We start from the raw sequence: 27,454 nt of genomic DNA, 5'->3' as shown, positions 1-27,454 counted from the left end.
GCTTTTTTTTTTTTTTTAATTGTCTGCTCTTTAATCATTTTCTTTGGATGATTTCTTAAAAGAATCAATGACACACAAGATTCATAGCAAAGCCAAAAACCTCATTCCTTCAATGGTAATTTACTAATTTTCTATTAACTCCTAGGTGGTAAGAAGAAACCTCCCCACTCTCCCAACAATTGGGGTTCTACTCGGGCTCTCTATGGCCGAGTAGAACTTAGAAACTACGCCTGAGGATGGGCACTATGGCGCAAGAGAACCACGAGCTCTGAAGAACGAATGACTAGCAAAATCACAACAGTGACAAGAACCAGGAGTTCATACACAAATTATGTAACAATAAATTGCCTTAAAATGTATAATAACTATAATTTACAGGAGGGAGGCTTCTAGAAACAACAAATTTCTAGTCGATATCTAAGTCATGAACTTGATGAAAAACAAAACAAAACCTTTCAACGATATTAGAAATTCCAACGTTCCAAATGCTGTTTAGCTTCAGCCATGTCTTTTTGTGCCTTCTTCCTTCGATAAAATATCGGACAGTCTCGACTGTAAACCAAAATATTGCACTCGTGAAACTATGAAACAGAGGTACAAAAACAACCAGGTAAAAAAAGGGTATGAAAACAAAATTTGAATTAAGAAAATATAAAATCTGCATGCATGCTAATAATACTATCAAAAAGTAATTCGCATTTATTATTTATAAAAATATATATCATTTTTATCCCAAAATAAAATTCAAAGTAAATGAGTTGATACATTGATATGCTTAAAAAAAAAAATTGATGTATTTCACACTAAAAATTCATTATTTTGTCGTACATGTGTATTTTTAGTCTATTTAACACGTGTTCTATGCATGTCTAACACATTTGTTGCACTAACAAGAGTACAATACATGTCCAACTAGTGTCGGAATGTCCACATGTCAGACGTGGTCATACTTCCAAACTAAAATGTCTTCACTTCTTAGTCTATCCCTTACAAGTAAATAAAACAATTAACTAATTAATTCTAAAATGTTAATTAATCTAAGTCAACAAACTAAACAAATATTAAACTTAAATATACTAACTATCTAACAATTCTCCAATCAAATAAGAATCATGTCAAGAAGATAAAACAATAATACCTCGTACAGAGGACATCTTGGTGAAGAGACCCTTGGCATTCTTGGCACTGTGTCCAAAGCCTCCCAAAAACCATCTCCAAATCAGACACTGGAATGATTGTCGAACATAAATCAAATTTTATACAGGTGAGAATTCAATAGCTTAGACATTTCGAGTAAATGCTTAGAAAGAAGATTACCATTTGCAATTGCTTTGCAGTAAAGTTCCGCTTCTCTTCCTTTGCAGTGTGAGCAGAGAGTTTTGTCTGCCTTGCTGGAGTACAGTCAAGAACAGTACGGAATTTATTGAAAAAATATTGTTAAGCTGACTTTCAGATATAACATTTCAGGTAATATTCACCAAACGTGAATTGTATTCCTAGGTAAAACGATGCAACAAACCAGTCCTAGTCTGAAACAATTTGTTTCATTTTTCTGAAACGTAGCGCAAAATGGAAACAAAAATCAGTCTATCAAATTCAGCTTTATTGCTTCAGTGGTTTTTATTTCACGTTGCTGGGACTCTTCTATTTTTTTATATTTCTGATTTATATTGGTTTTTATTTTGTTCTTGTTCTTGGCAATTCTTTGAAGTTTGGTGTTTGGTGTTTGCTGTTTGGCATGTGACCTTTTTGTTCTTTTGTTTCTTTCAGCTTGTCCTCTCCTTGTATTTTGAGTATTAGTCTCTTCTCTTTTTTCATTTACAAAATTCAGTATCCTTATCAATTAACAATTATTATTCTTATTTAATATATATAATATATCCAGTGATCCAAACCTGTACGGAGAATTTTGGGCATTTAACTGACCCTAGAAAAGTTTCTTATTTTCCCATAATTCACCATTATCATATAAGCTTTGCATAGATAAACAGCGTAACCCTCTAGTATCACTAGTTGGAGGTATAAGTCAGCTCGTTGCAGCACATTCTAATTAGGTATTCTGGTCAGGCATAAAAGTAAGAAACAAAATATCCTTGTCAGATTGAATGCCTAAACCAAACTTAGGTCTATGATTCAAGGGTACCCAAACTTTAATGCATCAAACTAAAATAGAAGTACTCTAGTCATCTGGCATTTTTGAAGATTACTAAAACTAGACAAAAGCTTCAAGCTCCATAGATCAACCTAATTTGGCAATTTAACATGCCAAAGAAGATAAAAGTTTTTCTTTAGAGTCTTGCTCACAAAAGTTTGAACACTCGTGATAGATTGCAAAGGAAAATGCAAAATTGGAACCTCCCCCTCGGTGTGTCTTTTGTGCTTAAGAGGAGAGGAGAATCTGGAGCACCTCTTTCTAAGATGCCCCTTTGCTCAGAGAGGTTGGAATCAAAGTTTTATGGCTTTTGGTCTTCGTTCGTGTATGTCACTGGGTGCTGAGGATTGGCTGTTAAAAGTATTAATTTGTTAAATGGGTGGAGCCTTAGCAGAAAGGCTAGTGCTTTGTGGAGAACTTCTGGGAGCTTTGGAAGGAAAGGATTAGGAGAACCTTCGAAGATAAGTCCTATTCTTTTGATTGTACAAATTACTCACTTGTTCTGGAGAAAATTCACACCCACACACAATGAGCAATTTAGGTCTACAAATACTATAGGTACACAATCCACTTTAGCAAGATACTGAGCTTGCTACAGCGAACATTAGAAGAAAAGGAAAATATGCCTTCAAACTAGCAAAACTAAGATGGATAACAAAGCTGTTAAAATTACCTTAGCAGAGCCTTGCAGCCAATGCAGGTAAGCTGTTTCTTAGCAAATTTCATTATGCCACCATTTGACGGAGTAGAAATAAAAATTGATCTCGTGTGACTTCCATGTAGAAGTTCCTTGCTAGCGTTTTTCAAGATGGGCTCAAAAATTCGTAGAAGAGGCTGCAACTTAGACATACTCTTTTATTGGCTATGTAACTCAAGAAAACAGAAAACAAGAAATTACAGTGTAAATCATAAAGAAATCCAACCTTGCTAATCTGATTCTCGAGATAGTACTGAGGGTCTATAGGTATGCTATTCTCTAGAACATAAATGGGATCCTCTGACCTCTCATATGCCTGATAGTCATACAATATTAATCTTCATACAAGTTGAGCATTGGAGGGGATGAAATATCAAATAGATTACCTTGGCACCTTTTGCTGCTTTAATGATCACATAAGGGACACGATCGCCAACATTTGGAGCAGTGGCAGCATCTCGCTATTAAGGATAAAAAGAAGTAAGATAATCTTGTTTTAAGAACAGTCACCCATTGCAGCAACTACATAAATCACAAACATTTTTTCTTACTGACAGCGGTCATGCAATCAAGTCACGAAATAAGAAAACATACCACAAAAAGCAAGATAAAATGTTTAGAAAGGAGACGTATTTCTTTCATTTTATAAATGCTTCTTGTGCGACTTAATGGTATATTTCCAGAATTCTTGGAAACACATGGATGGATGTGTGGAAATACTAAGCTAAGGAGCACTAACAGGAGTCTTGAATCTATTAGAATAACAATGCTATTTATTGATTAGGATGCCAAAATGAAATAGGGATGGTCTAGCAGCCTTGTTTCAAAATTTGAAAATCTTCTCCATGGTCTCGACAAAGGCCTAAGCGAAATAGGGATTTCCCCATCTTCAAAGAAAATTTCCTCAATCATTGCCAATGAGCTCCACTCTTTGGAAGCTTCAAAGGTCTTTCCAGTTATTATTAAGAACAGTTCTTGTAGCAGATTTTTCGACTGATTATGGGTTTCATTTTCAATATTTCTTTGTGGTGTTCAGCAGCTTTGAAGATTGTGGGTGGTCTCTCTTGTTGGAATCTTCATTGTTCTCTCTTCCATTCTTTTTATCCCTCCGATAATGAATTTGGTGCTGTTTTTTGGCAGATAGCTTACCCTATTATTTTGGCATTCTCATTTGCAGCAAATCTACTAATGGATGAATTTCTCTTTGAGACCAAGTTCTTGTAGGTAAACATACAAACCCCTGCAATAGGGGGGAAGTAAGGTCATCGGTCAGGTATTTGTGGAGTGTGGAAGTGTTAGAAATGTCTAAGCAACCACAGGTTAAAAATAGGGATAAGTCGGAAAAAATTGCTTGAGTTTAATCAAGATGAATGCATCCAAGTTATTTGAATTACTTTGAAGTATATTCATTGTGCTACATTTTTCCTATTCTATGAACATTAGGATTGGGAGTGGCAAGAGGTATAAATTCTTACTAACTTTAGCCTTAAGTGACATGCTATTAAAGATGAGTTCAAGAACATTTGTATGGGAAAATGATGAGGGTACTATGGATGTGTCAACCTAGTTGAGATATCCAAGTGCACCTACTGATCTAAAGATACTAAGCTTTCACGTATCCTTTGCTTATACGAGGGATAGCCTCTTTTCATTTCATCAAAAAAAAAACAGAGAGTACGTTACACGCATGACATAAATGAGGGAATCACAAATGAGAATTCCTTGAAAGGTCCAATTATCTTTCAAAACAATTGCAGGGGAGAGATCCTCCAACTCCTCCAAAGAGACCTTCACGACCTCGGGACCATCTCCGAAGTACCTTTTTATCCTCGATTTTTGTTCACGTGACTCTTAGGTTCAAGGCCGCCAATACCGTGGGATTAGATATAGACTCTCATTCAACTAAATGCAAACCACTCATCCTCGAAAGAAAATCTCAGCAACCTTAATCCTCTTGACAAATAGAACGGCAACTAAAGAATAGATCAATAATAGAAAAATAATTACTAGTAAAAATAGGAGTGATGTATGTCTTAAGCCAAGTGCCACAATAATAGAATCAGAAAACTGAGAATCTCTCACTGTAAACCCAATGGATCGCTACATGGGCGAACGAATTGTAAAAAGTTCTCTTCATTATTACCCATGCCAAGATGGAACCAATATTGTTGGAAATGGGAAAATTTCCATTATTGTATTTATTATATTTTTTTCCTTTGTTCTAATTCCCTTCTTTGTATTTGCTCCCTTTTTTTTCTCTCCCCAATTGTTACTGTTAGTTTATTGCCTTTTTTTAGTATTCCTCTCTTCAAATTAAGAGTTTTGCCTTTGGACAGAAAATAAGAAGATAAACTGAAGTGTGGGAATTTGATACCAAATATAGAGTCAAGAAGCTAGGGAAAATAAACTACAATGAAACGCCACAACCTTACGCATGCGCTCAGCAAGTTCAACATGAGCTGCCTTCACTTCATAATCATCTCCAGTTTTTGTTAGTCCCTGTGGATCAAATAATTTAGTGCACTACAAAGCCTTCCGATTTATATCCTAGAAGCAAAAGCATGCAATAAGCGTACTCCCTGACAGCTAGTGGAATGAAATAAAAATATTTGACATATATCTCCAACCTTAGTGATGACCAAGAGTGACAAATCCACACGGTTCATAAGCAGATCTGAAATCGTGTTCTTCACATATTGAACTGCCCCTGGGACATCTCTATCGATAAGAATTTTGTGCAAGCACTCATTTACAAGGTTTTTCACCAATAAGCAATTATCTCTTCGAACTGTCTCAATGCCTGTAGATGTCAAATGGAATATTTGAAATGGAGAAAATAAATTGAATCATGGACAAAGACGTTTTAGGTTCTCCATCATTACCTTTGGTATCCATCTTGTCAAACTTGTTTGGATTAGTCCAAAATAGACCAGCGTATCTCTTCTTACTAATCAACAGATATGGATAATATACCTTCTCAAACTCTAACTTGATAGGCTACAATCCATGGACAAACACATCAAGAAAATTGAGAATGCCATGGAGGAAACATCAGCTAAGAACGCACACGAAAATTTATAAGAAAAGATTACATATCTTATACTTTTAAATATTGCAACTTCCTAGAAAAGTATTAAAAATAAACTGACAACTAGCTACACATTCAATAAACTGTTGACTTCAGATTTGAAAGCAAAACTATACAGTTAATTTATTCATATATTATACCCAAATAAAGATATATAAATGAATAGAAAAGCTCCTGCAGAGCATTTAGCAGCGTACCAACAAAAAAATAAAAGAGAGGAAAAAAAAATTCATAATAACGCCAGTTAACTTACTTTTATGAAAGTACCACTGATATAGTCAGCTGCTTCCCTTCCCAAGATCATTGCTGCTTCTACACTGGGCACACCGAATTGTACCATAACGGAATCTGTATCACCATAGATTACCTAAAACCATAAAATACTGACTTCCGTAAGATCATCAATGAGATATGGATTGATGCAACAAAAGAATCAAATTATCAATGATTTAACAATTCAAGTCTGTCCCCTTAACCATCCGGACATATCGACATTTTTTTAGATCAATGATCGAACGATAAGCAAGAAACCAAAGGAACTTCAAAATCTTAAGTTAAGAGATTAATCAGGAAAAAGGGTAGCTAGTCGTACCCCTGATTCTTTGGGGTTGACTAGAACGGTCTGATCTATTATAATATTTGCATCCATTGTCAAATATGTGTTGTTAGTTCTGTAATTGTCTAAATCAAAATGGAAAAATTATCCCCTTAACTTCTTTCTGTTTGTATTATATCTATCTCTTCGTTCTTTGATGTGCTCCTAGAAGTGTAATCAGATAGATTCCCTCGTTTTATACAACCCACTTAAAGATGCAGCAAATGATCATTGAATTAATAAAAGGCAAGACCAAGTTTCTCTGGAAATTTGGGCATAAATAAACTTGGAAACAGGAGCTACATAAATTATATTATTTCCAAAATTACCATCACAGAAAGTTTAACTTACCTCGTCATATTGAAGAATTTAGTTTGTGCTTTTTTTGTGGTTGATGTGGTAGGAAAGGAAACAAATGAGTTTTGGAGCCAAGGAAATGGCCCATGTGAACTTTGTGATAATGTTCTTTACCTTGCTCTAACGTGGTGTACATAGGATTCTCTTTTTGCACTAATAGTTTTGCTTCTCTTTTGTCCAATTGGAGAAGTTTATTGTAACTCCTTTAGGTGATCTTTCTTTTACCCCATTTTGTTTAAATTTCATACATCAATGAAATTGCAAACAAATAAACTTACCTCAGCATTGTGCTCATATCCCCCAAGCGTTGTAAATTTATCTTCCACAAGCTTCTTTGTGTGTTCAATCATTTGTCGACCTTTAAGATAGCCAATTCAATCATATGAACAAATCGAATATAAAGAATTTTTTTTTTTTTCTATCCGTGAGTGTCTAGGCCAGCTTACGCGCATCTCGACTAATCTCACGGGACAACCCATCTAATCCTACAACATTTGAGTGTCAAGAGGACCTGTAGGATATTAAATCCTAGGTAAGAGGTCACCATGGAGTGAACCCATGACCTCTTAGCCCTTTATCAAAGTCATTGCCCCAATATAAAGAATTTAATTAAGGATGAAAACATTAAATTATATTTTTAAGTATACCATAGCTTGTAACACTCGATGATATCTCTATACATGGCAACTGACCAACAGTAGCTCCTGTAAACCCATACACAGAATTTGCACTTATCTGAAAAGGTGGCAGGCAACACGTTGGTACAAAACTTAAAAAATAAAATTAATTAATTAATTAAAAAGGGGTATACATATATATACACGAAACTGGGTCATTATTCAGCAAACTAACAAAAATGTGAAATGTACCTTCAGAGCTAGCTGTCGACCATCCAACACAGCCTTCTCAAAAGGATCCTTCGCTTCCTACACAAAGGTAACAGGGAAGAAACGAAGTAAATGAGTGACAAAACCAGTAGTATAAAAATGAAGTTGGCACGGCACACTGATTGTGTGACACAACAGGGCAAGGTTGAAAAGAGCAACACAATAACCTTCAAATCTGCCTTTGCTCTTTTCCGAGCAGTCAATAGTTCTTCTAATATTTCAGGAAGTATCCCCTGAAGTATATCAAAGTTATATGGTACATTAGTTAGAAACATAATATTTACTGCAAAATGTGTATGCTTTAATCAGGTTGATTGAAAACATATTAAAGAATCAGTCATATTTCATTAGAATTGAAATTATTCACCCGCTGACCTTCTGTAAATTTGGCTTGACAAATATCTCACCAGATGGGGTTTTGTTGAAATGTTCAGGGGGCAAGTTTAGCTTGCGAGCATCTTCTGGAGTCACCTTCAAGAGAATGTTCAAAGTTGAAAGGCTTCCCCCAAATTTATTGAGAATAATTTCCCAGCATGAAAGGAAAGGCACATTCTATAAGCCAAAAATATGTAAGAGGCGTCACCAGAGTGCAATAACATAAATTATATGCCATCATGATGGATGGATATAGAGATGCAAAATCCAGCGTAGCAATGGGCTTTTCATAGAACCCCGCCCTTGCTTCCAAAACCTGCAATACAAGTTAATCAGATAACGTTGTGTGTTACAAAAATAATTGTGTAAAGCATTCCACGAAGAAGCTATAAACTGTATATTTTCAAATGGGGATACTACATTATTTGAACAAAAATCCACCTGACCCAAATCAAATTTATGACTTCTCAACAAATCAACGGTTGATGAGCTGCTGTATTGAAGCTTCAATGAGCTGTAAGATAGCATTTTTCAAATGGGCTTCTTTTGAATTGTCAGCTGTGTTTTTGTTACAAAGTCTCCAACTTCATTGTCTTTTAATATCATATTATAACCCAAGGGATGGCATGTGCATCCACTAACATTTTTCCTTTAATTGACACTGAATATAGACTAGGATGCCTATCAAAATTATACTCTTAGGAGTTCAATCTCATCAGAGAGAAGAGTTTAAGAGAACCAAACCAATTGCACCAGTGAACAAAATTAATCAAACATTTCAACTCGAAGGCATGTATAAATTGATACTCAGGTCAGGACCGACACTAAAGACTTGTGTCATGATAGAGAGCCGACACCACTATCATTTACTACTTAAAAGCATCAATAAGAATAAAATAAAATGTTGAGAACACCAAGGAAATTATATAGGATTTTGAAGAACTTACAGTAGCACCCTCATAGGTTCCTTGATCAGATCCTGCATGTTTAGCATTTGGAATAACGAGGTTTTTCTGTTTTGCCTTCCTAAGGAGTTGCGAGAGTACCTGGGAAAAAAATCCTAAAGTTGACAACAATTCTGTGTTGGGTCAACAGGAGTGACTACAAAATTAAAAGACGGTAGGATTACCTTAATGCTTTGCCCTCTTGAAAGAAGAAAAGAAATAGGAACACCAGTTACTCGAGCCATCTCCACGTAATTGTAAATGAACATCAGTTTATCTAAAAGCCGTTGTGGAAGATACGCATCCTGAATCCCCACACCCCAAAAATATAAAACCAATAGAATTTTAAGAAAGTTCGACATTACCAAAGATTATAAAGAAAAGATGGGAAACAACAACCTCAATTGAATTCCAAAGCTAAGAAAATGCAAGGTCTATTAATATCAATTGGTGGCTGTAAGAATATTCATTTCTATATTTCACCATGGGATTCTAAAACCTAGCATGTGAAGATCAACAAAGTTTTTTTTAGAGGGAAAAAAAAAAGAAGCTGAGGGAAGATACTGCGTTTATCATCTAGAAAACAAGCATGTATCTAGCTTCATGAAAGGCTTAGGCATACCAGATCAAGGTTTCCATCAAATCACAACCTACCAGGATTTTCAAAATATAAATGCATCCAAGAGAGTGGATTACGAAAAGGCGAAGAAGATCCATCACATCTATCGCCTCTCTATCAAAAAGAAGGCGATGAAAACCCAACAAAATTGTTAAAAAGGTATCATAGGAAGGTAAAATTGAAGCCACATAATGCAACCTCTTACCAAGACATGACATAAATGTGGGTAAAACTCATAAAAAGACTTGTCACCCACCCAAGAATCTTCCTAAAAGTAAACAATCCAGCCTTCCCCAACAAAACATCAAATAAATGACGAAAAAGAAGGATTAAAGAGTGCTCGAAGATCATCCAAAAGGTCTTGGATCATGATCGACCAGAAGGCTGGGCAGGTTTTACAATAAGTCTCAAGCTGCGCAAGGTAAAAGATGAAGTTAAATCTTGGTTTGTGGAATATGAACTAGAAAGGAAAAGAAAAGAGAGAGATTTATTATCTAAATTGACCTTTTTTTATTCGAAAGCCGAGAGAGAAGACCTTTCAATTGTTGAGATGGATATTAGACTAGCCATCAAGGGAGATCTTATGAATTTATACCTTCTGGAGGAGAGGAACTTAATTAAAAAAATACAAGTTGAATTGGTTAAAGTTGGATGATTAAAATACCAGCTTTTTCCATAGAATTCTTTCAGCAAAAAAAGAGGAAGAATATGATTACTGAATTAGTTTTAAGCAATGGGTCAACCTTTCAATCTTATCGGGAGATTGAATCAGAAATTTTAAGCTATTTTGCTTCTTTGTATTTGAAAATTTCAGGTTCTCGAGCCATTCCTTCTGATATGACTTGGAATTGTGTGTCGGCGTTCAAAATTCAGCTTTAATTGCCTCTTTTCAAAGTGAGGCGATCCTTCGGGCAATTAAACCTCTTGGAAAAAACAAAGCTCCTGGGCCAAATGATTTTACAGTAGAGTTTTTCATTGAATTCTGGTAGAATTTCAAGGCTGTCTTTCAGAAGTTGTTTGAGGAATTTCACTCTAATGGAAAGCTGAATGCTTGCATCAAGGAGTAATTCCCAAGAAGGTTGACTCATCACAAGTCAAAGATTTTAGACCTATAAGTCTAACTACCTCCACTTACAAGATTATCATCCACCAAGGCCACCATCAATTAGAGATTTGGAGATTTGGAAGCTATCGTAATTGTTCATCCACTTTGCAACACAAGTTGCAAAACAAACTTTTATCACCCTCGATTTGTCCTCTTTGCTTAGCCAATGGGGAAGATATGCAGCATCTGTTTTTTGATTGTTCCTTCTCAAGAAATTGCGGGTGTATTTTCTTGCTAATTTCCTGCTTCAGTGTGCAATGGGCTTTTGGGAATTCAATTAGAGACAACATTTTCCATTTGTTGGTTGGTCCTTCTCTTGCCTTTAGAACTCAGATATTATGGTCAAATGCAATTAAAGCTTTGGTATCTGAGATTTCCATGATAAGTATAAAGATTGGCCTGACAGATGGGGTCAGACCGCTTATTAGCTTCTACTTGGAGTTCACAATCCAAGCATTTTGAAGATTATTCCATCCAGGGAATTTGTCTTAATTGAAATGCGTTTTATTCTCTATATAATCAAGTGATTTAGTTTTTTTTTGTAATCTCTGAATAATTGTATCTCGTATTGGAAATGATGAGGGTGATATGGGGGTATCAACATAGTTGAGATGTCTAGGTGCACCTCCAGATCCTCGACTTTTAATTTTCTTGGTTTGATATTTTGTCTCCTTGTATTCTAAGCTATTGACCTTTTCATTATATCAATGAAAAGTTCCGTTTCCGTTTCAAAAGAAAGTTACGAAAAAGAAGGGAGCTAGAAGCAATAGCTTTCCCAATGTTTTTACTAGGGCTCTTAGCACCACCATCTGCAATAGCACCACCATCTGCAACCCACACAAAAATGTACAGGTCTTACTCACGCACAATAAATATGAACCACAAAGCATTTGGCTCCAAGAAGGACCACCAAAACCACATTACCAGAGAGCCTAATTACATAATCTCAAGCCCTCGATCCATATACCGCCTAACTCTACTAGCTTAACAACCACCTCCCACTTAACTAAATAGGACCCTCCCTCCTCATCTATCCCTTCCCACAAAAAAGTTCTCAATCACTCTCTTAATAAACTTACTTACCGGAACTGAAATTCTTAATCGAGATAAAATATAACTAAGAAACTCACTCAACCTAATCACGAGTAAGTCTTTCTCCCTTAGAGAAGAAAGCCTTTTTCCAGGTAGGAATGCAACCTCAAAATGCAAGAGACCGGCCTCCATGCACACTGAATAAGGTGGACTAAAAGAAACTTTTCTTCTAAGTTCTCACAAATGTCAACACCAGTTTGCAGGATTAATTTCAAATTGTAAAATGGATGGCATCAAAGTAAGAATAATAGTAAGTAAATGAAGTACAGAATAAGATGGGAAAATCTGAAAGGCAAATGAGTTGAGGTAAGCACCTTTAAACAATAAACAGCAAGCCGTCTCCGTGTTTCCGCATTGCCATTTTGAAGATCTGATATTATTGAATGGTGAACATCCTCTTTCTGCAGCAACCATGCATATGAATACAAGCTGATATTAAGGTTATATAGGTAATTTACAGTAAAAAGCTAGTGTAGCGTGCAGGTATAGCAAAGAAGAAATTTAACACTAACTTGGTCTAGCAAATAATTATATGGCCTAATAAAAAAAATAAAGGCATCAACAGAACAGCATCTTAAAACCTCAGTGCTCTCTATAATAATAAACTGGTTCCAAATCAATCCAAATATTACAGCAGGTAATCAAAGGGCAAATTATAAACCATGAAAACCACAATATAAGAGAATTAGAATTAAATACAAGAAGACTTGCAGAGCGGAAAGGCAAGTGCACAAGAAACAGCATGCATATTGGGATGGTTGGACCAATTGATGATGCAAACCCAACAAGTTAGCAGAAGTCACACATTTGGATGAGCTAATTTCTTGTTCATCGATAACAAGAATAGAAATACAAAAACTAACTTGCTTTTTCTCTTTTTCCTTCCAATGAGATCCAATAAATTTGGAGGGAAAATAGTTCTTTCCTGTCCTCATTTACCACGTAAAGCATCTCAAAAGTCCCAATACCAAGATTTCTTAGCTTCCCAACAACCTCAGTCGAACCCCTTTAAAAAACCTGAATGCCCTGATACCTATACAAGTGTGAAGGTAAATGGCAAAAATGTACTGGATACTTTGAGGTGCTCAACTTCAGGAATAGGAGCATAAATTCCCTACTCCACATTGCTGGCTTAAAAAACGCCATGATAATAAAGTAATTTCTTATTTTGTGGTGCTCTATCAGAACTAAGGTGAAGAAATTTCCTGTCCCATATCGCTGATTTCAAAAACATGATGAAGCTGATAAAAATTGTCCAGTGATTGAACAATAAAAAAATGATGGGAGCTTGATAATTCATTATTCCTAACAAATTAAAATATAAATACGTCATAACTATTAGGCTCTTGGTAAACTAAACGGAATCCTCTTTTTTAAAAAAAGAAATGTATTCTTTTTATTTGTGTAAACTACAAAATAGAAAACAATTATCCAAATCCAACTAACATTTACACAGTGACAGAATTCATACATATTAATTGTCAGGAGAAACAAACTATACTGTGGATTCAAATCACAAGGTCTAAGGGAGGACTTCTGAGTATCACCTGTTCAGAAAGGAAATGTGAAGAGACAGAATTCAACGAGTACGAACTTAATTTATAATCTCGTTGCATAACCTGCAAGAAAAGAGAACAAAAACTTAATATAAATTAAGCCGTGATGAACTCGTAACAACTTTATCTTTAACATATTAAAAGGCTTAAATAATTTTATGACCAATTTAAACCCTCTCTAATAAGGTTATTCCAAATGTCCATTCATAAAATCACGTATTACCTTCAATACATGTAATACATTCAAGATGTTAGTTCAATTATCTTTTATAGTTAAATGTTAAAAGAATGTATAGAACTTTTCAGACGTCAAGAAAAATATTTTAGTAACTAACTACTTCGAAAACGGTTTCAAACATTCAAATTTACTTTTATTTTAAATAAGAAACAGATGATGTATTAACAGCAACCAAAGGAAATAAAACCTAGGGTCGGGGGGAAGGGGGAACCCTCACCCAAAGGGAGATAATCTTTTTATTTAAAAAATAAATAAAAACCATCGAAGATCATCGAAATATAACAATTACAAAAGAATTTGATACACCTATGGCACCGGCACAAAGTGGTAAATCACCACAAAGAGAATTGAATTCCACAAACTTATCTTCAAAAAGCCTTTTGTTCCTTTCAAGCCAACAACCCCAAAGAAAAGCTCTCACGGCATATCCCCAACGATTTCAATGTTACTACACTAATTATTCGGATATCGAAAATAGTTAACACTTTTATTTTCTTTATGAATAATCATGCTTTCATTGAGGAGAAAATGAAAGAATACAAAGACAAACCACAAGAAACACCCACAAAATGGGTCTCCAAACAAGCACAAAAATAGATTTCAATTTACATTACAGCATTTTATTAATGATCTCTTCTTGTTTAGTAAATAAGCATTCATTTCAATTACAAATGATAAAGTAAATTTAAAACATTATTTTCTATTGCTTTTAAATCAAATGGCAAAATTAAGTCTAAATATTAATTTACCATTCAAACTTCACATTAACAATTAAATATTTTTATATTATGCCTATTTTAATATAATGAAGTAAATAAAATTAGTATGCATTAGTTAATCCAAAAACATTGGTACATAAAAAAAAATTAGATTTATAGTTATTTTCTAAATTAAATAATTTAATCTAAAACAAAGAGAACAAAAAAGGGCATGAACGTTAATATTCATTTTTTTTAAATGGAGAAGGAAGAAAGAGAGAGAGGTGGCTGCTACCGATTGATCTACCCTTAAGGGAGTAAACAGGCAAGTAGCTACTACCAATTAAACTCGTTTTATGATTAAAAATGGCAAGAGTAAAAGTAATTCTGCTACATTTCTACTACTCGAAAAAAGTTTGTAATAATTTGTTGCTAGACTAAAAAAAATGTCAACACTATAATCGACTTAGTAGTTAGTTAACTTATTTGAATTTTTCTTGTCACACCAAGGAATATATTAACACACATGATCAAAAGCTTGTCAAGACCTAAAACACTGTTTTTTTACATATGACTTAGAATAATATATTCAATTAGTTCCCATTCAGTAGGAACATACATTTACAGAATATTAAATGGTCAGGAAACAAAATCAGTACACTTAATTAATGCATTAAAAGATATCGGTCAACTATTTCAAATATATGCAGCTTCTATACAGGCAATTTAGTTATTCATATTTAATCAAATCTCATTTAGAAACTTATTATGCTTCAAAATAAAATTAAATTAACCAGCGTTTCATAGTCATAGTTTTACTCTTTCCTTGTTAATTGGAAACATCTTTTGTATACCCTTTAATATGGGCTCATTTTGTATATATTTGGATACTTTATTTGATCAATAAAATTGCTTCTTATAAAATATGTTGAATATAGAAAGTCTTCTCCTTTCCCCTCTCTTTGGAATATTATTTTGTAATTAGTATTCATTCCTTTCCTGTAATATTTTCTCCTTATTTCCATTCTTATTACCGTTGATTATCTTTGCCATATTTGGCTCTCATCCATGTATATATTAGGACAATATCCATTTGTGGAGATATGAGAAAAATTCAGAGTATTCAAATTATTATCAACATAGTATCAGAGCATCTCTGTGAATTTTCATCCAAAATCCTAGTAAAGAAATACAGAGCATTGAAACTTCAATCAATATACCGATTCGTTTGAAGTTGTGCATCAGAAAAACTCTATCTATGAACAGGAGCTTCACGTCCGAAGCAAATCCGTGAGGAATCATCCAAATAGAAGAAAATTGAAGTCAAGCCTCATGTCAGAAGCAAATCGCAGCCGATCGAAACCTTCTAAAGCAGATCGGCCAAGAATCGTGGAGTGAAGTCGCGGCTAAGCAACAAAAAGCAAGGGTTTCTCATCGTGGGACAATCGGGTCATGTGTATCCAACCGGGTCGGACATATCTAGGTCGTGGGTTGAATCTGTGCCGCTGCTGAATCGGGTCATAGGGCCAACCGAGTCGCACCATTGCTGAATCAGGTTCACAGGTCTAGGTCGTTTCTTATTTCCAGGTCTGGGCACATCATTTTTCCTTATTTCCGGGTCTGGGAACATCATTTTTTCCATTTCCAGGCCTAGGCATTCCGTATTCATTTTTCTATTATTTCGGATCATTTTTCACCCAGCTTCGGGTCTGTGAGAACGTATTTTTCTGTTTTTTCTTTGTTACAAAGAATATTTGGGTAAGTGGTAAATATCTTCCTCTACAAAATTAAACATTCTAATATGACATCTATGAATACTAACAGTACTGAAGGGACCATTCTTCCAATTACTAATCAAAAATTAAATGGAAGGAATTATCTCCCTTGATCACAATCTGTTATGATGTTTATATGTGGAAAAGAAAAGGAAGATTATCTATCAAGCGAAAATCTCATCCCATACCAAGTTGATCCAAAATACAAGATATGGTATGTCATGGCTAATCAACTCCATGACGACAGAAATTGGTGAAGGATTTCTACTCTTCTCGACTGCAAGCGACATCTGGGAAGCAACTTGTGAAACCTATTCCGACCAAGAAAATACAGCGGAATCATTTGAAATTGAAGGCAAAATTCACGAGATACGGCAAGGGGATATGCAAGTTACTCATTATTTCACCCAACCGTCTCAGCTTTGGCAACAACTTGATGTATTTGAAAGCCACAAATGGGAATGCACTATAGATGGAGCTACATACAAAAAGATAGTTGAGAAGAAACGAGTGTTCAAATTTCTTCTCGACCTTAATAAAGAATTAGATGAGGTACATGGTAGAATCTTAGCTATTAAACACTTACCTAACATCAGATAAGTTTTTGCAAAAGTAAGAAGAGAAGAAAGTAGGAAGAAACTAATGCTAGGAGTGTCTGCAAGCTTTGAAACTGAAGGATCGGCTTTAATTGCTCGTAATCTTGGTAATGAGGTATGTATAAATACTCGTGATAACCGCTACAATCAAAATCATAACTACACAGGAACTGATAATCGGCAACTGAAACCAAGACCATGGTGTGAGCATTGTAGAAAACCAGAACACACTAAAGAAGTGTGTTGGGATATTCATAGCAAACCTTCATATTGGAAGTCAAACAAGGGAACAGGCGATAGACCTGGAAAGGCCTACCAAACAAGTGCAACAACTGAAGGTAACATTACCCTGCTAATAATGTGTTTACTAAGGAGCAATTGGATCTTCTCCAAAAACTCTTTGGTCAATCAAATTTACTCAAAAAGCATCAGAAACAAGTGTGACTACAGTTACACAATCAGGTAACTTCCTCTATGCCCTTGATGCAACTAAAGAAAATTGTAGTACTTGGATTATTGATTCTGGAGCTTCAGATCACATGACAGGCGCTATCTCACTTTTAACTAATTATGTCTATTGTAACAGTCAAACTACTGTAAAAATTGTTGATGGTACCTATTCTAAAGTAATGGGAAATGGCAATGACTTTATCTCTAAAGACTTTATGTTAGAAAACTAACACTTACAAAAAGGTTCATTGCCACTTTCCACTCACATAATTACATACTTCAGGATTTGAATTCAGGAAAGACGATTGGCAATGCTAAGAATCTTCGAGTCTCTACATACAAAATGCTTCCAATTCTCATGTCAAGGAGTTAGGACTTAGCAAATCTACTTTTGTTGTTTCTAAGGACAATTATGATAGTACAATAATGTTATGGCATAATCACTTAGGACATCCCAATTTTCTCTATTTGAAACAAATTTTTCCAGATATTTTTAATAAAAGTTCTCAAGTTTTTCAACGTGAGTCTTGTGAAATGGCAAAGTTGGCTCGAACTTCATATCCGGTAAGCGCTTATAAACCCTCTCATCCTTTTTCTATAATGCATAGTGATGTTTTGGACCTAGTAGAGTTCAGAATATAACGATGATTTGTTTCTTTTATTGATGATCACACAAAACTTACTTGGGTCTTTTTGATGAAAGAAAAATTTGAGGTTACTTTCATATTTAAAAATATGTATGCCATGATTCTCAATCTCTTTAACACAAAAATTCAAATCTTTCACACTAATAATGCTAAGGATTATTTTAACACTTCCTTGGGGAACTTTCTAAAAGAAAAAGGTAGTGCCCACCTAAGTACATGCCCTAACACTCCTCAGCAAAATGGAATTGCAGAGAGGAAAAATAGACATCTCTTAGAAGTTTCTAGAGCTTTAATGCTTTTCGTTAACCCCATCCCATCGTTTTGGGGAGAAGCTGTTCTGACCGCCACATACCTTATTAATCGAATGCCCTCTCGAACATTAGGCTTCAAAACTCCCTTACAAAAACTTAAGTAAGTATTCCTACATAATAGATTATTCTCTCAAGTTCCCTTAAAGATATTTGGTTGTACAGTTTTTGTTCAAGATCATCGACTGGGAGTAAACTAGATCCTAAGGCAATCAAATGTATATTTCTAGGTTATGCTCCAAGCCAAAAAGGATACAAATGCTATTCACCTACCACGTTAAAATTTTATACCTCCATGAATATAACCTTCTTTGAAACACAACCTTGTTTTCAAAAGCAAGACATCATTGAACCTTCCATTCTTGTTGAACAAAGGAACCCCAATAACAACCTTCATTGAAGAAAATGCTTCCTTCCTACATGAAACTAATATTTTCAACCAAAGCACACTCGAACGTAGGAAAGATCCCATAGTCTATAATGTAACTGATATTTCCAACCAAAACACACTCGAACGTAAGAAAGATCCCATAGTATATACTCGAAGGAAAACAAGCGCCCTTGGACATAAACGGGTACTTAGTCAAAATCTGACAGAAATACACGAAAATCATGTCCCTAACTCCACGACGGAAACCCTTACGACAAACCTCGATCTTCTTATTGCAAACTGTTAAAAAGAGAATAGGGAAGAGAAAAACAACAGGATTACGTGGAAACCCTAGTACAGGGAGAAAAACTACGATATAAAGTCTTTTCTTATTAAAACTGATACACTAAATACACAGGGACTCACTGTATAAATAGACAGTAGGAAGCCCTAGGGGTCTTACACAATTACATAAATGCCCCTAGGTTAAAAACCCTATTTCCAACACAAACGGAAAGGAGTAAAAACTTGTACGATGCATCCTATTCAAAATTATCTTTCTTATAAACATCTCTCTCCCAAGTTTAAAGCATTCACAACTACCCTATCCAACATATGCACTCCTAACAACGTCTATGAAGCTCTTAAAGATCCCAATTGGAAGCAAGTTGTATTAGACGAAATAAATGCCTTGGAAAAGAATAACACATGGGAAATAACAAACCTACCCCAGGGGAAAACACGGTAGGGTGTAAATGGATCTTCACCATCAAATATAAAGCTAATGGAGAAATCGATAGGCCCAAAGCTAGACTGGTTGTCGAAAGATTCACCCAGTCCCACGACATTGACTACCAAGAAACATTTGCCCCGGTGGCAAAATTAAATACTATCAGTGTCCTTTCTGTAGCAGTAAATAATGATTGGATACTTCACCAATTAGATATAAAGAACGTCTTCCTTAATAGAGACTTAGAAGAAGAAGTTTATATGGACATACCCACCGATATAGAATCAACTAAAACCATAAATAAGGTATGCAAACTCAAGAAATCTCTTTATGGCTTAAAACAATCCCCTAGAGCCTAGTGTGAAAAGTTCTCCAAAGTAGTAAAGAATAACAGATACTTGCAATGTCAATCTGACCATACCCTCTTTATCAAACATCCTTGCAAAGGTAAAGTAGCAATCATCATCGTTTATGTAGATGACAGTATCCTTACAGGAGACCATGAAGAAGAAATAAGAAAAGTAAAACTACTCTTAGCTAAGGAATTCGAAGTAAAAGACTTAGGCAACCTTAAATACTTCCTAGGAATGGAAGTGACCCACTCAAAGAAAGGTTTGAGTATTTCTCAAAGAAAACATGTCCTTGATCTCTTAAAGGAAACTGGTAAGCTTGGATGTAAGCCCGCTAATACTCCTATTGACACGAATCATCACGTAAGCAAAGAAAACAAAATGGTTAACAAAGATTAGTATCAAAGACTAGTTGGAAAACTAATTTACCTAACTCATACCAGACCTGATATTTGTTTTACAGTAAGCTTTGTAAATTACTTTATGAATAGTCCAACTGAAGAAAACATGCAAGCAGTTTATAGAATACTCAGGTACTTGAAAGGAACTCCAGGAGAAGGACTGTACTTCAAGAAATCTAAGAAAAGAAACATTGAAGTATTCACAGATGCTGATTGGGCAAACTCAAAAATAGACAGAAGATCAACAACTGGATATTGTACCTTTGTTTGGGGAAACCTAGTCACTTGGCAGAGCAAGAAACAAGCAGTCGTATCTAGGAGTAGTGATGAAGTTGAACTAGGGGCACTAGCTCAAGGAATATGTGAAGGAATCTGGCTCAAAAGCATCCTATCAGAACTTAAAATCACATCAGAAGAACCAATGGAGGTACATTGTGACAATCAAGCTACTATAAGTATTGCCAAAGACCTGGTCCATCATGATCGCATAAAGCATGTGGATATTGATCGATACTTTATTAAAGAGAAAATAGAAAACAAAAGTGTCTCCTTTTACTACATACCCACCAAGATGCAGATTGCTGACATTCTCACAAAAGCTCTATTCAAGAACACTTTTGAAGTCTTAAAGACCAAGCTGGCCTTAATCAACATATACAAATCCAGCTTGAGGGGGAGTGTTGAATACAGAAAGTCTTCTCCTTTCCCCTCTCTTTGGAATATTATTTTTTAATTAGTATTCATTCCTTTCCAGTCATATTTTTTTCTTATTTCCATTCATATTGCCGTTGATTATTTTTGCCATATTTGGCTCTCATCGGTGTATATATTAGGACAATACCCATTTGTGGAGATATGAGAAAAATTCAGATTATTCAAATTATCAACAAAATAAAATAAAATAAGATTTAAAACTCTGCATGCATTGTCCGTGCTAATTATTTAATGTATATAAAAGATAAAACCTGAAGTAAATCAAATTGAACTCTTCCTTCCACCGTTATTTCTTTACTCTCCCTTGTTCCAAGCTGTCTGAGACATTCATCAATAACAAAATTCATTTCTCACCAAGAAAACGAATGTTGATATAAAACATAACAGAAAAAAAAAACCATTAGAACCATTAGTAGATCTTATCTGTCTACCCTTTATCGGCAAAAGTGCAAAGCTTCTTATTTTATAAGATAATGTAATTGAATCTTTAGTGGTAAGCAAACAGTACCAATCCAAATAGTATAATAATTGTAGCATGTCGAATTAAAAACAAGAATGCCACAGGAACTTGTCATTAACGTCAAGAAACCTTCACCATTACAAGCTAAAAAGAATGAAGGTTCGAAATATTGGGAATAAAATTGAAAATTTGTATACACATTTTGGATGCAATTATATATTTGGCCTAAATTTCAGGTATAAAATTTTTAACATCACCAAAGATTTACATTACATAGTATTGAATGTTTATGTTAGTAAAAATTAAAAAACAATGTCTTACTTTCAAGTCCCTGAACTTTCAAGTTTTTCGTGCCTACATAGACTTTAAAAGTGTATGATAAGTCCCATAAATTTTAAAGTATTTAATAGATCCATGAACTTTAAATTGTGTGTCTAATAGGTCCTTGACACATTCGACTTTTTTATAAAATTAATGGATCTATTAGATATGAAATTGAATTTTGTGTCTAATTGAGCCTTAAAGTTTATTTTTGTGTAAAATAGATGTGAGCTTTAAAAATGTTTAATAGGTCAAGAATCTATACATAAAATTGAAATTTCAAGGACCTGTTAGACACTAAATTAAAAGCTTAGATATCCATTATGAACTTTTTAAAATTCCGAGACCTATTAGACACAAACTTCAAAGTTCAAGGACTAGAATTGCAATTTAAGTTACTTTTAAAACAAAAGATAATGTAACAAGAAAATGGATAAATTACAAATTAAGTCATTGAACTTCCATGATTGTATGTGTATTTATATAGTCTTTCAACTTCAAAAATTTTAATTATGTCCCTAAATTTTCAATTTTGATTATAATAAGTGGTTTTGGTTAACAACATTACTTGGGCTCATTAGACTAACAAATTACGGGGTGACACAAGGAGCATGGCATCTTAATAAAATAATGGCAAGCAGGACAAAAATAAAATCAATATAAAATATATTCCACTTAATTGCAATGGAAATCTTTTAGCTCACCTTACCATCTCCTCTGTATCCTATCATGTCAAATCATCCTTGGTTAGTCCAATCATGTCATATCTTTTTTCTTTTTTTTCTTATAAGAAACAATCATATCATAAGAACATTTAAGTAACCGTAGTAACAGCAGTGATGTATTAAACTCAAGATCAGAAGTTCACGAAGATTATTGAAACCTTCTTTTAATTCAAGGATTAAACAAACACAAAAATCAAATACTAAATTTGTAATATAACAAAAAGAAAAATCAATGGGAAATTCATTCGCCATAAATTTTCCACAGGGTATCCTGACCCATCTTCACCCCCTTCTAACAAGAGATTCTGTAGAATAGTGCCACAAACTATTCCAGAGACAGGAGTTATTATAGAATCTTTGTTGATAGTTTTACTGATGGGACTAGTGCCACAAACTTCAACTGCTTCATTGTTCTTAGAAATGAAACACCATAAAAGATTCCTTCAAGCATGAATTAACGCTATCATTCCCAACGAAATTTTTGGATGTCTCATCATATTAGCCATATGTCCATCGAGACCAGGATGCTTACACAAGCCCGTCTCCTTGATAGCATACAAAATAATTATTTCTTAATTGACAACATTTTATAGTCACTTGTTTTTCAGTAAATTTGAACTTTAAACAGGTTATTCCATGGAAGTTTTATTTATGAAGAGTAAAGGTTTTTGTTATTCTTCTGGCATAGTTTGCTCTCTTTCGTAATTTCATCTCATCAATGAAATGGAGTACATGTTTCTCATCAGAAAGAAAATAATAAATAAAGAAAAAAGTATGTATACCTTGAAGAAAAAATTATGTATACCTTGAAGAAAAAGTAGTATCTTTGACACGAACTTTACTATTCCTGATGCGACCAAATACTGGAAATTCTGGTATTTTCAGTGTCTCGGCTCTCTGCATCCAGAAAATTGGGACAGTGAATTAGTCTGAATTTAATCAATAGACATAAGTGATAGTAACAAATGACAACTACAACATATAACATTTTCTTAATCACGATGAACTCTTTATCCCAAAAAAAAAGGAATACGAAGAACTATATAAACCAAATGCATTAGTATAATCACCTCGATTAGATATGGCAAATCAAATTTGCAGATGTTATATCCAATTATTATATCAGGGTCTACTTCACGAATTAGATCCTGCAACAAATATATTCCCATAACAGTTAAACTTATTCCCAAAACAGTTAAAAATATTCTCGTCATTCGTGTAAATGACAATTTACACGCTCATCAGAAGTCCATTAGTCACTATGGTATATAACTACAGCATCATAAGTAGATCATCTTTTTTATGTCCCCTTCCCTTGATCCTCAGAAGAAACACTGCCAAGTTTATAAATTGCAAAAGACATTAAGATATCCGTGCATTTTCACATTTGTCAATGGTTACTTGAGCACATGAGCACACATTCTTTATCTACTAATTATTCTTTTCTTTAAATGTATAACCAAACAAATCGTTAATTTCATCCTAAGCTAAAAAGTTATCTTTTGGCATTAGCTAAATCACAGGGTCTTGACTACTCATTGGTATATTGATTAAAGAGCCAACCTTCCTTTTATTTTTATACTCTTTATAAGAAACAAAGATGAATATTCATCAAAAGAACTAAATAAGCACTAAGGGCAAGAGTTAGAGATTATCCGTTATCCCTCAAATAGTTAATTCAACAAATGAAACTAATTTAAAGCTAATCTTCCTTTTATAAGAAACTAATTTAATTCGACAAAAGAAATTATGCATGTGCTCAAACCTTATGCATAAGTCTAGAACTAAGCCTCACGTCTTCAAAAAAGTTCTTCAGACTCTAAGAAATATCATATGTAGTTATTTTGTGAATGCAGGATTCACCTGAGGTTTTTTCAGAAAGGATGCCGATCATTTTAACAACTACAAAATGCAATTATGAAAGAATATGATCTAAATATAATAATACCCTCCAAGCCAGCAATACTTCACGTTCTGTATCAAATGATAAGACATCAACACCCGCAATAGGAGAGCAAGAGTTGAGGGTCATGACATTGCGAGTGAACGGTTGGTCCTCTCCCTGCAAAGTAACTAGGTTTGCCACCTAGATGTTGGTAGATTCATTCAGAAAGAGTAAACAAAATTGCCTTTTTTTTAGCAAGAAACGAGAGTAAGCCATTCAGAAAAAGGCCACGGCCCAAACCATGAAAGAGAACAAAATTCAAAACCGAAAATCCAATAAATGGATTTTAGTACACAAAATGACAATAAAATGAAATAAGGAGTTAAACCTGAATCACAGGATCCTGGGTAGGCTCAGGAAAATGGCCTTTACGCCCTGCACACTCAATATCAAAACTCAATATCCGAAATGGAGCCATTTTAGAAAATTCCCCTTCTGGGGCATGGCTGATCAAGTCTGAATATCTATGATGAGTATTAAGGAAAAGTGCCAATATTAAAAGGCCTGCCTAAAGGTAGAACTTAAATAAAAGTTTTAAGAAATAGATACAGAGATGAAGACCTCTAGAACAAGAGGATACAGGCAGTCAAACTCCAATTGGCAATATGATAAATTTCTAACAGTTTTTTTAGATTTTCCCACAGGAACCTCAATCCAGTTTCCACCAACAACATTGCAGTCAATCATAAAGCGGAGGGCAAAAAGCACATTGCTTTCATATGTCATGAAGCTTTTCATACCAAGGCCATCAATTTGTATGCCTCTATCAAGAATACCTGGAAAAAAATTGTTGACATGTTGCAAATGAGATAAAGCATGAACTCAGACTTCTCATATGGATTTTTCTTTTGGGAAAAAAAAAGGTTAACAAAATTTTCATTGGTGAAATGAAAGATTACATCAGAGTAGCATCATACAAGAACTTTTTTCTTTATAAGAAGCAATATTATATTAAGAAGAATCACAGAGCACTTCTCATGTGGATGTTATGAGAAAATATCATTTTTAAAATATATATATACATGACATTTCATTGATATAATGAAAAGAGTCTATTGCTCAAAATACAAAAAAAATATCATTTGAGATAATTTGTGAGTAGTTATTTTTAAAAGAACAGAGAAACAAGCACAGGGAATGGAAAATGTAACTTATTAAACAGCATATATAAAAAGATAAATAGTGAAGGCTATAAAAAACTTACACCACCCAATGAGAAACTACTCCAAAAAAATATATATACACACAAACACACATATATATGAGAATCCGATCTTTTATTGAGAAAAATGAAAGACGAGATAATTACCACGGCAGCTGGTGACCATTGTTGGCAGTGCAACAACGATTTTAAGAAATGGATGAGAAGTCTGCTGCTGGTAGTACATAATACTTCTCTTTTGCACCAATTCAATGCGCCGCACAAAGTTAGGTGCTTTACTGTTCCTATTTACCTCCTTCATTCTAGCCTAAGACATCATACCCAATTCAACAACAACAGATGTTTAGAACTTTCAATTTTACTAGTTTTAACAGATAAAGGATAGAAGGCATACCTCAAGAATTCGGTGGAAGATAGAGATATCATCAGGACCCATGCCTGGAGGACAACTGATATAGAAGTATGGTTCAAATCCATGAACATGGCAGCATACACTATGTCCTGATATATATCAAACGGAATGGAATATCATATGAATAGAAGCGGAGTTTACAGAAACAAGTAAAACTTGCAACAATAAACCTCAGACAAGACTTCTAATGGAAAGAATCAGAGATAGTATTTCCTTATAAATGATTGTTAGGTGGTGTTGCCTTAAAAGTTTGTATATTTATTCTGTTGTTATATTAGAATTCTTTTCCCTAGAAAATTGTCCGTCTCGTTCTTTCTTTGTAACTTTTTCTTATCAATGATCCATCCCTTGCCAGCACTTGAGTAGACAATACCTTAGTCATGCATGCACCAAATGGAGTGTGGCCTAACATCTGGGAAATCACTCTTGCAGTGCGTCTAGAGATAATGTAAGTGTGACCTCAATCTCATTTGAAATTTTGTTTGAAAAACTTACTCAGAGTCAATCCTACCTTAAATACCAATTGGCCCATCAGAATGCTTGCAATTCAAAACTAATAGCATCCACTGAAACGAGTATGGAAATTCAAATGGGGAAAAATGAAACCAAGGCAGACATGAGTCAAGGAATGCACCACAGATATATTCCAGCAGAATTCTACCTATAAACCTGATCCGTCAAAAACCAACGATGGTAGTAATCCTCATATTATATGGCAATTCTGTTTAAAGTAGCGACACTTTTGCACAAGCTGAACTATAAGACATCTAGCTAATGATTACCACTTTCTTTGGGACAAAATTGCTCATTGGAATAACAGATAAATTTAAATTCATAGAAGGATGCAAACCTTCCCTCGTAACCCCGAAAATTCTAAGAATAGCGGCAGGCCCAGACAAATTCGGCAACAGTTCTCTGTGACTTTCCCCGATCACGTAATCAATTTCCAATTGCTGAAACACTGAAACGCCGGACGAACAAACACGCGCGCGCGCGCGTTAAAGTTCCAATTCCAACTAACAAGAAAACCATAGAATGTAGTAAGCAGCAAATTTCGACTCACCGATGCTCTTCGACTGGGACAGGTAATCCTGGGAAAGAGGTGGACGAGCCCACTTGGAAAGCCGGGTAGCGAGGGCCTGACGCTCCTCGATGTCGCGGAGGATGAGAGTGTCCTCATCGAGAAGATTCTCGTCGAGGAAGACATCTTCGTCGACGAAATCTTCCTCTTGAGAAAGTGCCTGGTGCTTGGCCGCTGGAGCCGGCGATGGGTGCTGCGGCGGCGGTCGACCTTTCCGAGCGCTGCCGTTGTTCATTGCTCTGGTTTTTTGGGTAGGGAGAGGGTTCAGCAATGGAAGTGGAAGTACAAGCGAAGAGAGGGAAACGTGGAAGAAGAGTAGGGTTCCCGCCACTTTTGAAGACAGCTTTCAGATATTAATTTTCGGATATTATTATTATTTATAAATTTATAGTTTAATGTTTTCTTTGTACAATTTATTTATGCTATATTAAAAGGGGCAATAAGGGTGCGTTTTTATCTTCTTTTTGCCTTACATCTCTTAAAATTTGTATTTTATCTTCGTTCAATATTTTATATTCTAAAAACAATATTACACTTCTTGAATTGTTGGCATTACTTATTCCTTTACAAAATTGCACCACTTTATAAGAACTCCTTCATTCAC

The 27,454-nt window shown here is 34.7% G+C and overlaps 1 protein-coding gene across 1 annotated transcript; it reads right to left on the bottom strand.

Annotated features, from left to right (window-relative positions):
- Positions 1–317: 317 nt before the first annotated feature.
- LOC120073241 (DNA polymerase delta subunit 1) lies at positions 318–27,208 on the bottom strand. The gene is made up of 30 exons (XM_039025966.2): positions 26,833–27,208; positions 26,620–26,730; positions 25,752–25,858; positions 25,505–25,664; positions 24,776–24,971; positions 24,524–24,659; positions 24,199–24,336; positions 23,321–23,398; positions 23,056–23,147; positions 20,996–21,062; positions 13,459–13,530; positions 12,226–12,312; positions 9,281–9,400; positions 9,099–9,197; positions 8,360–8,467; positions 8,152–8,247; positions 7,944–8,009; positions 7,759–7,815; positions 7,537–7,624; positions 7,168–7,247; positions 6,191–6,304; positions 5,732–5,846; positions 5,477–5,649; positions 5,277–5,348; positions 3,236–3,310; positions 3,076–3,165; positions 2,826–2,986; positions 1,318–1,391; positions 1,139–1,226; positions 318–552 (listed from the first exon to the last, which is right to left on the bottom strand). The coding sequence occupies exons 1-30, from the start codon at positions 27,083–27,085 to the stop codon at positions 465–467; spliced, it is 3,261 nt and encodes a 1,086-aa protein (XP_038881894.1). The 5' UTR covers positions 27,086–27,208; the 3' UTR covers positions 318–464.
- Between the last annotated feature and the right edge of the window lie 246 nt (positions 27,209–27,454).

This window comes from Benincasa hispida, chromosome 3 (genome assembly GCF_027475165.1).
Source record: "Benincasa hispida cultivar pf3 chromosome 3, pf3_genome.v1.1, whole genome shotgun sequence".
NCBI classification, from domain to species: Eukaryota; Viridiplantae; Streptophyta; class Magnoliopsida; order Cucurbitales; family Cucurbitaceae; genus Benincasa; species Benincasa hispida.
The sequence above is the reverse complement of the archived record's forward strand: the minus strand, read 5'-3'. Positions and strand labels throughout refer to the sequence as shown.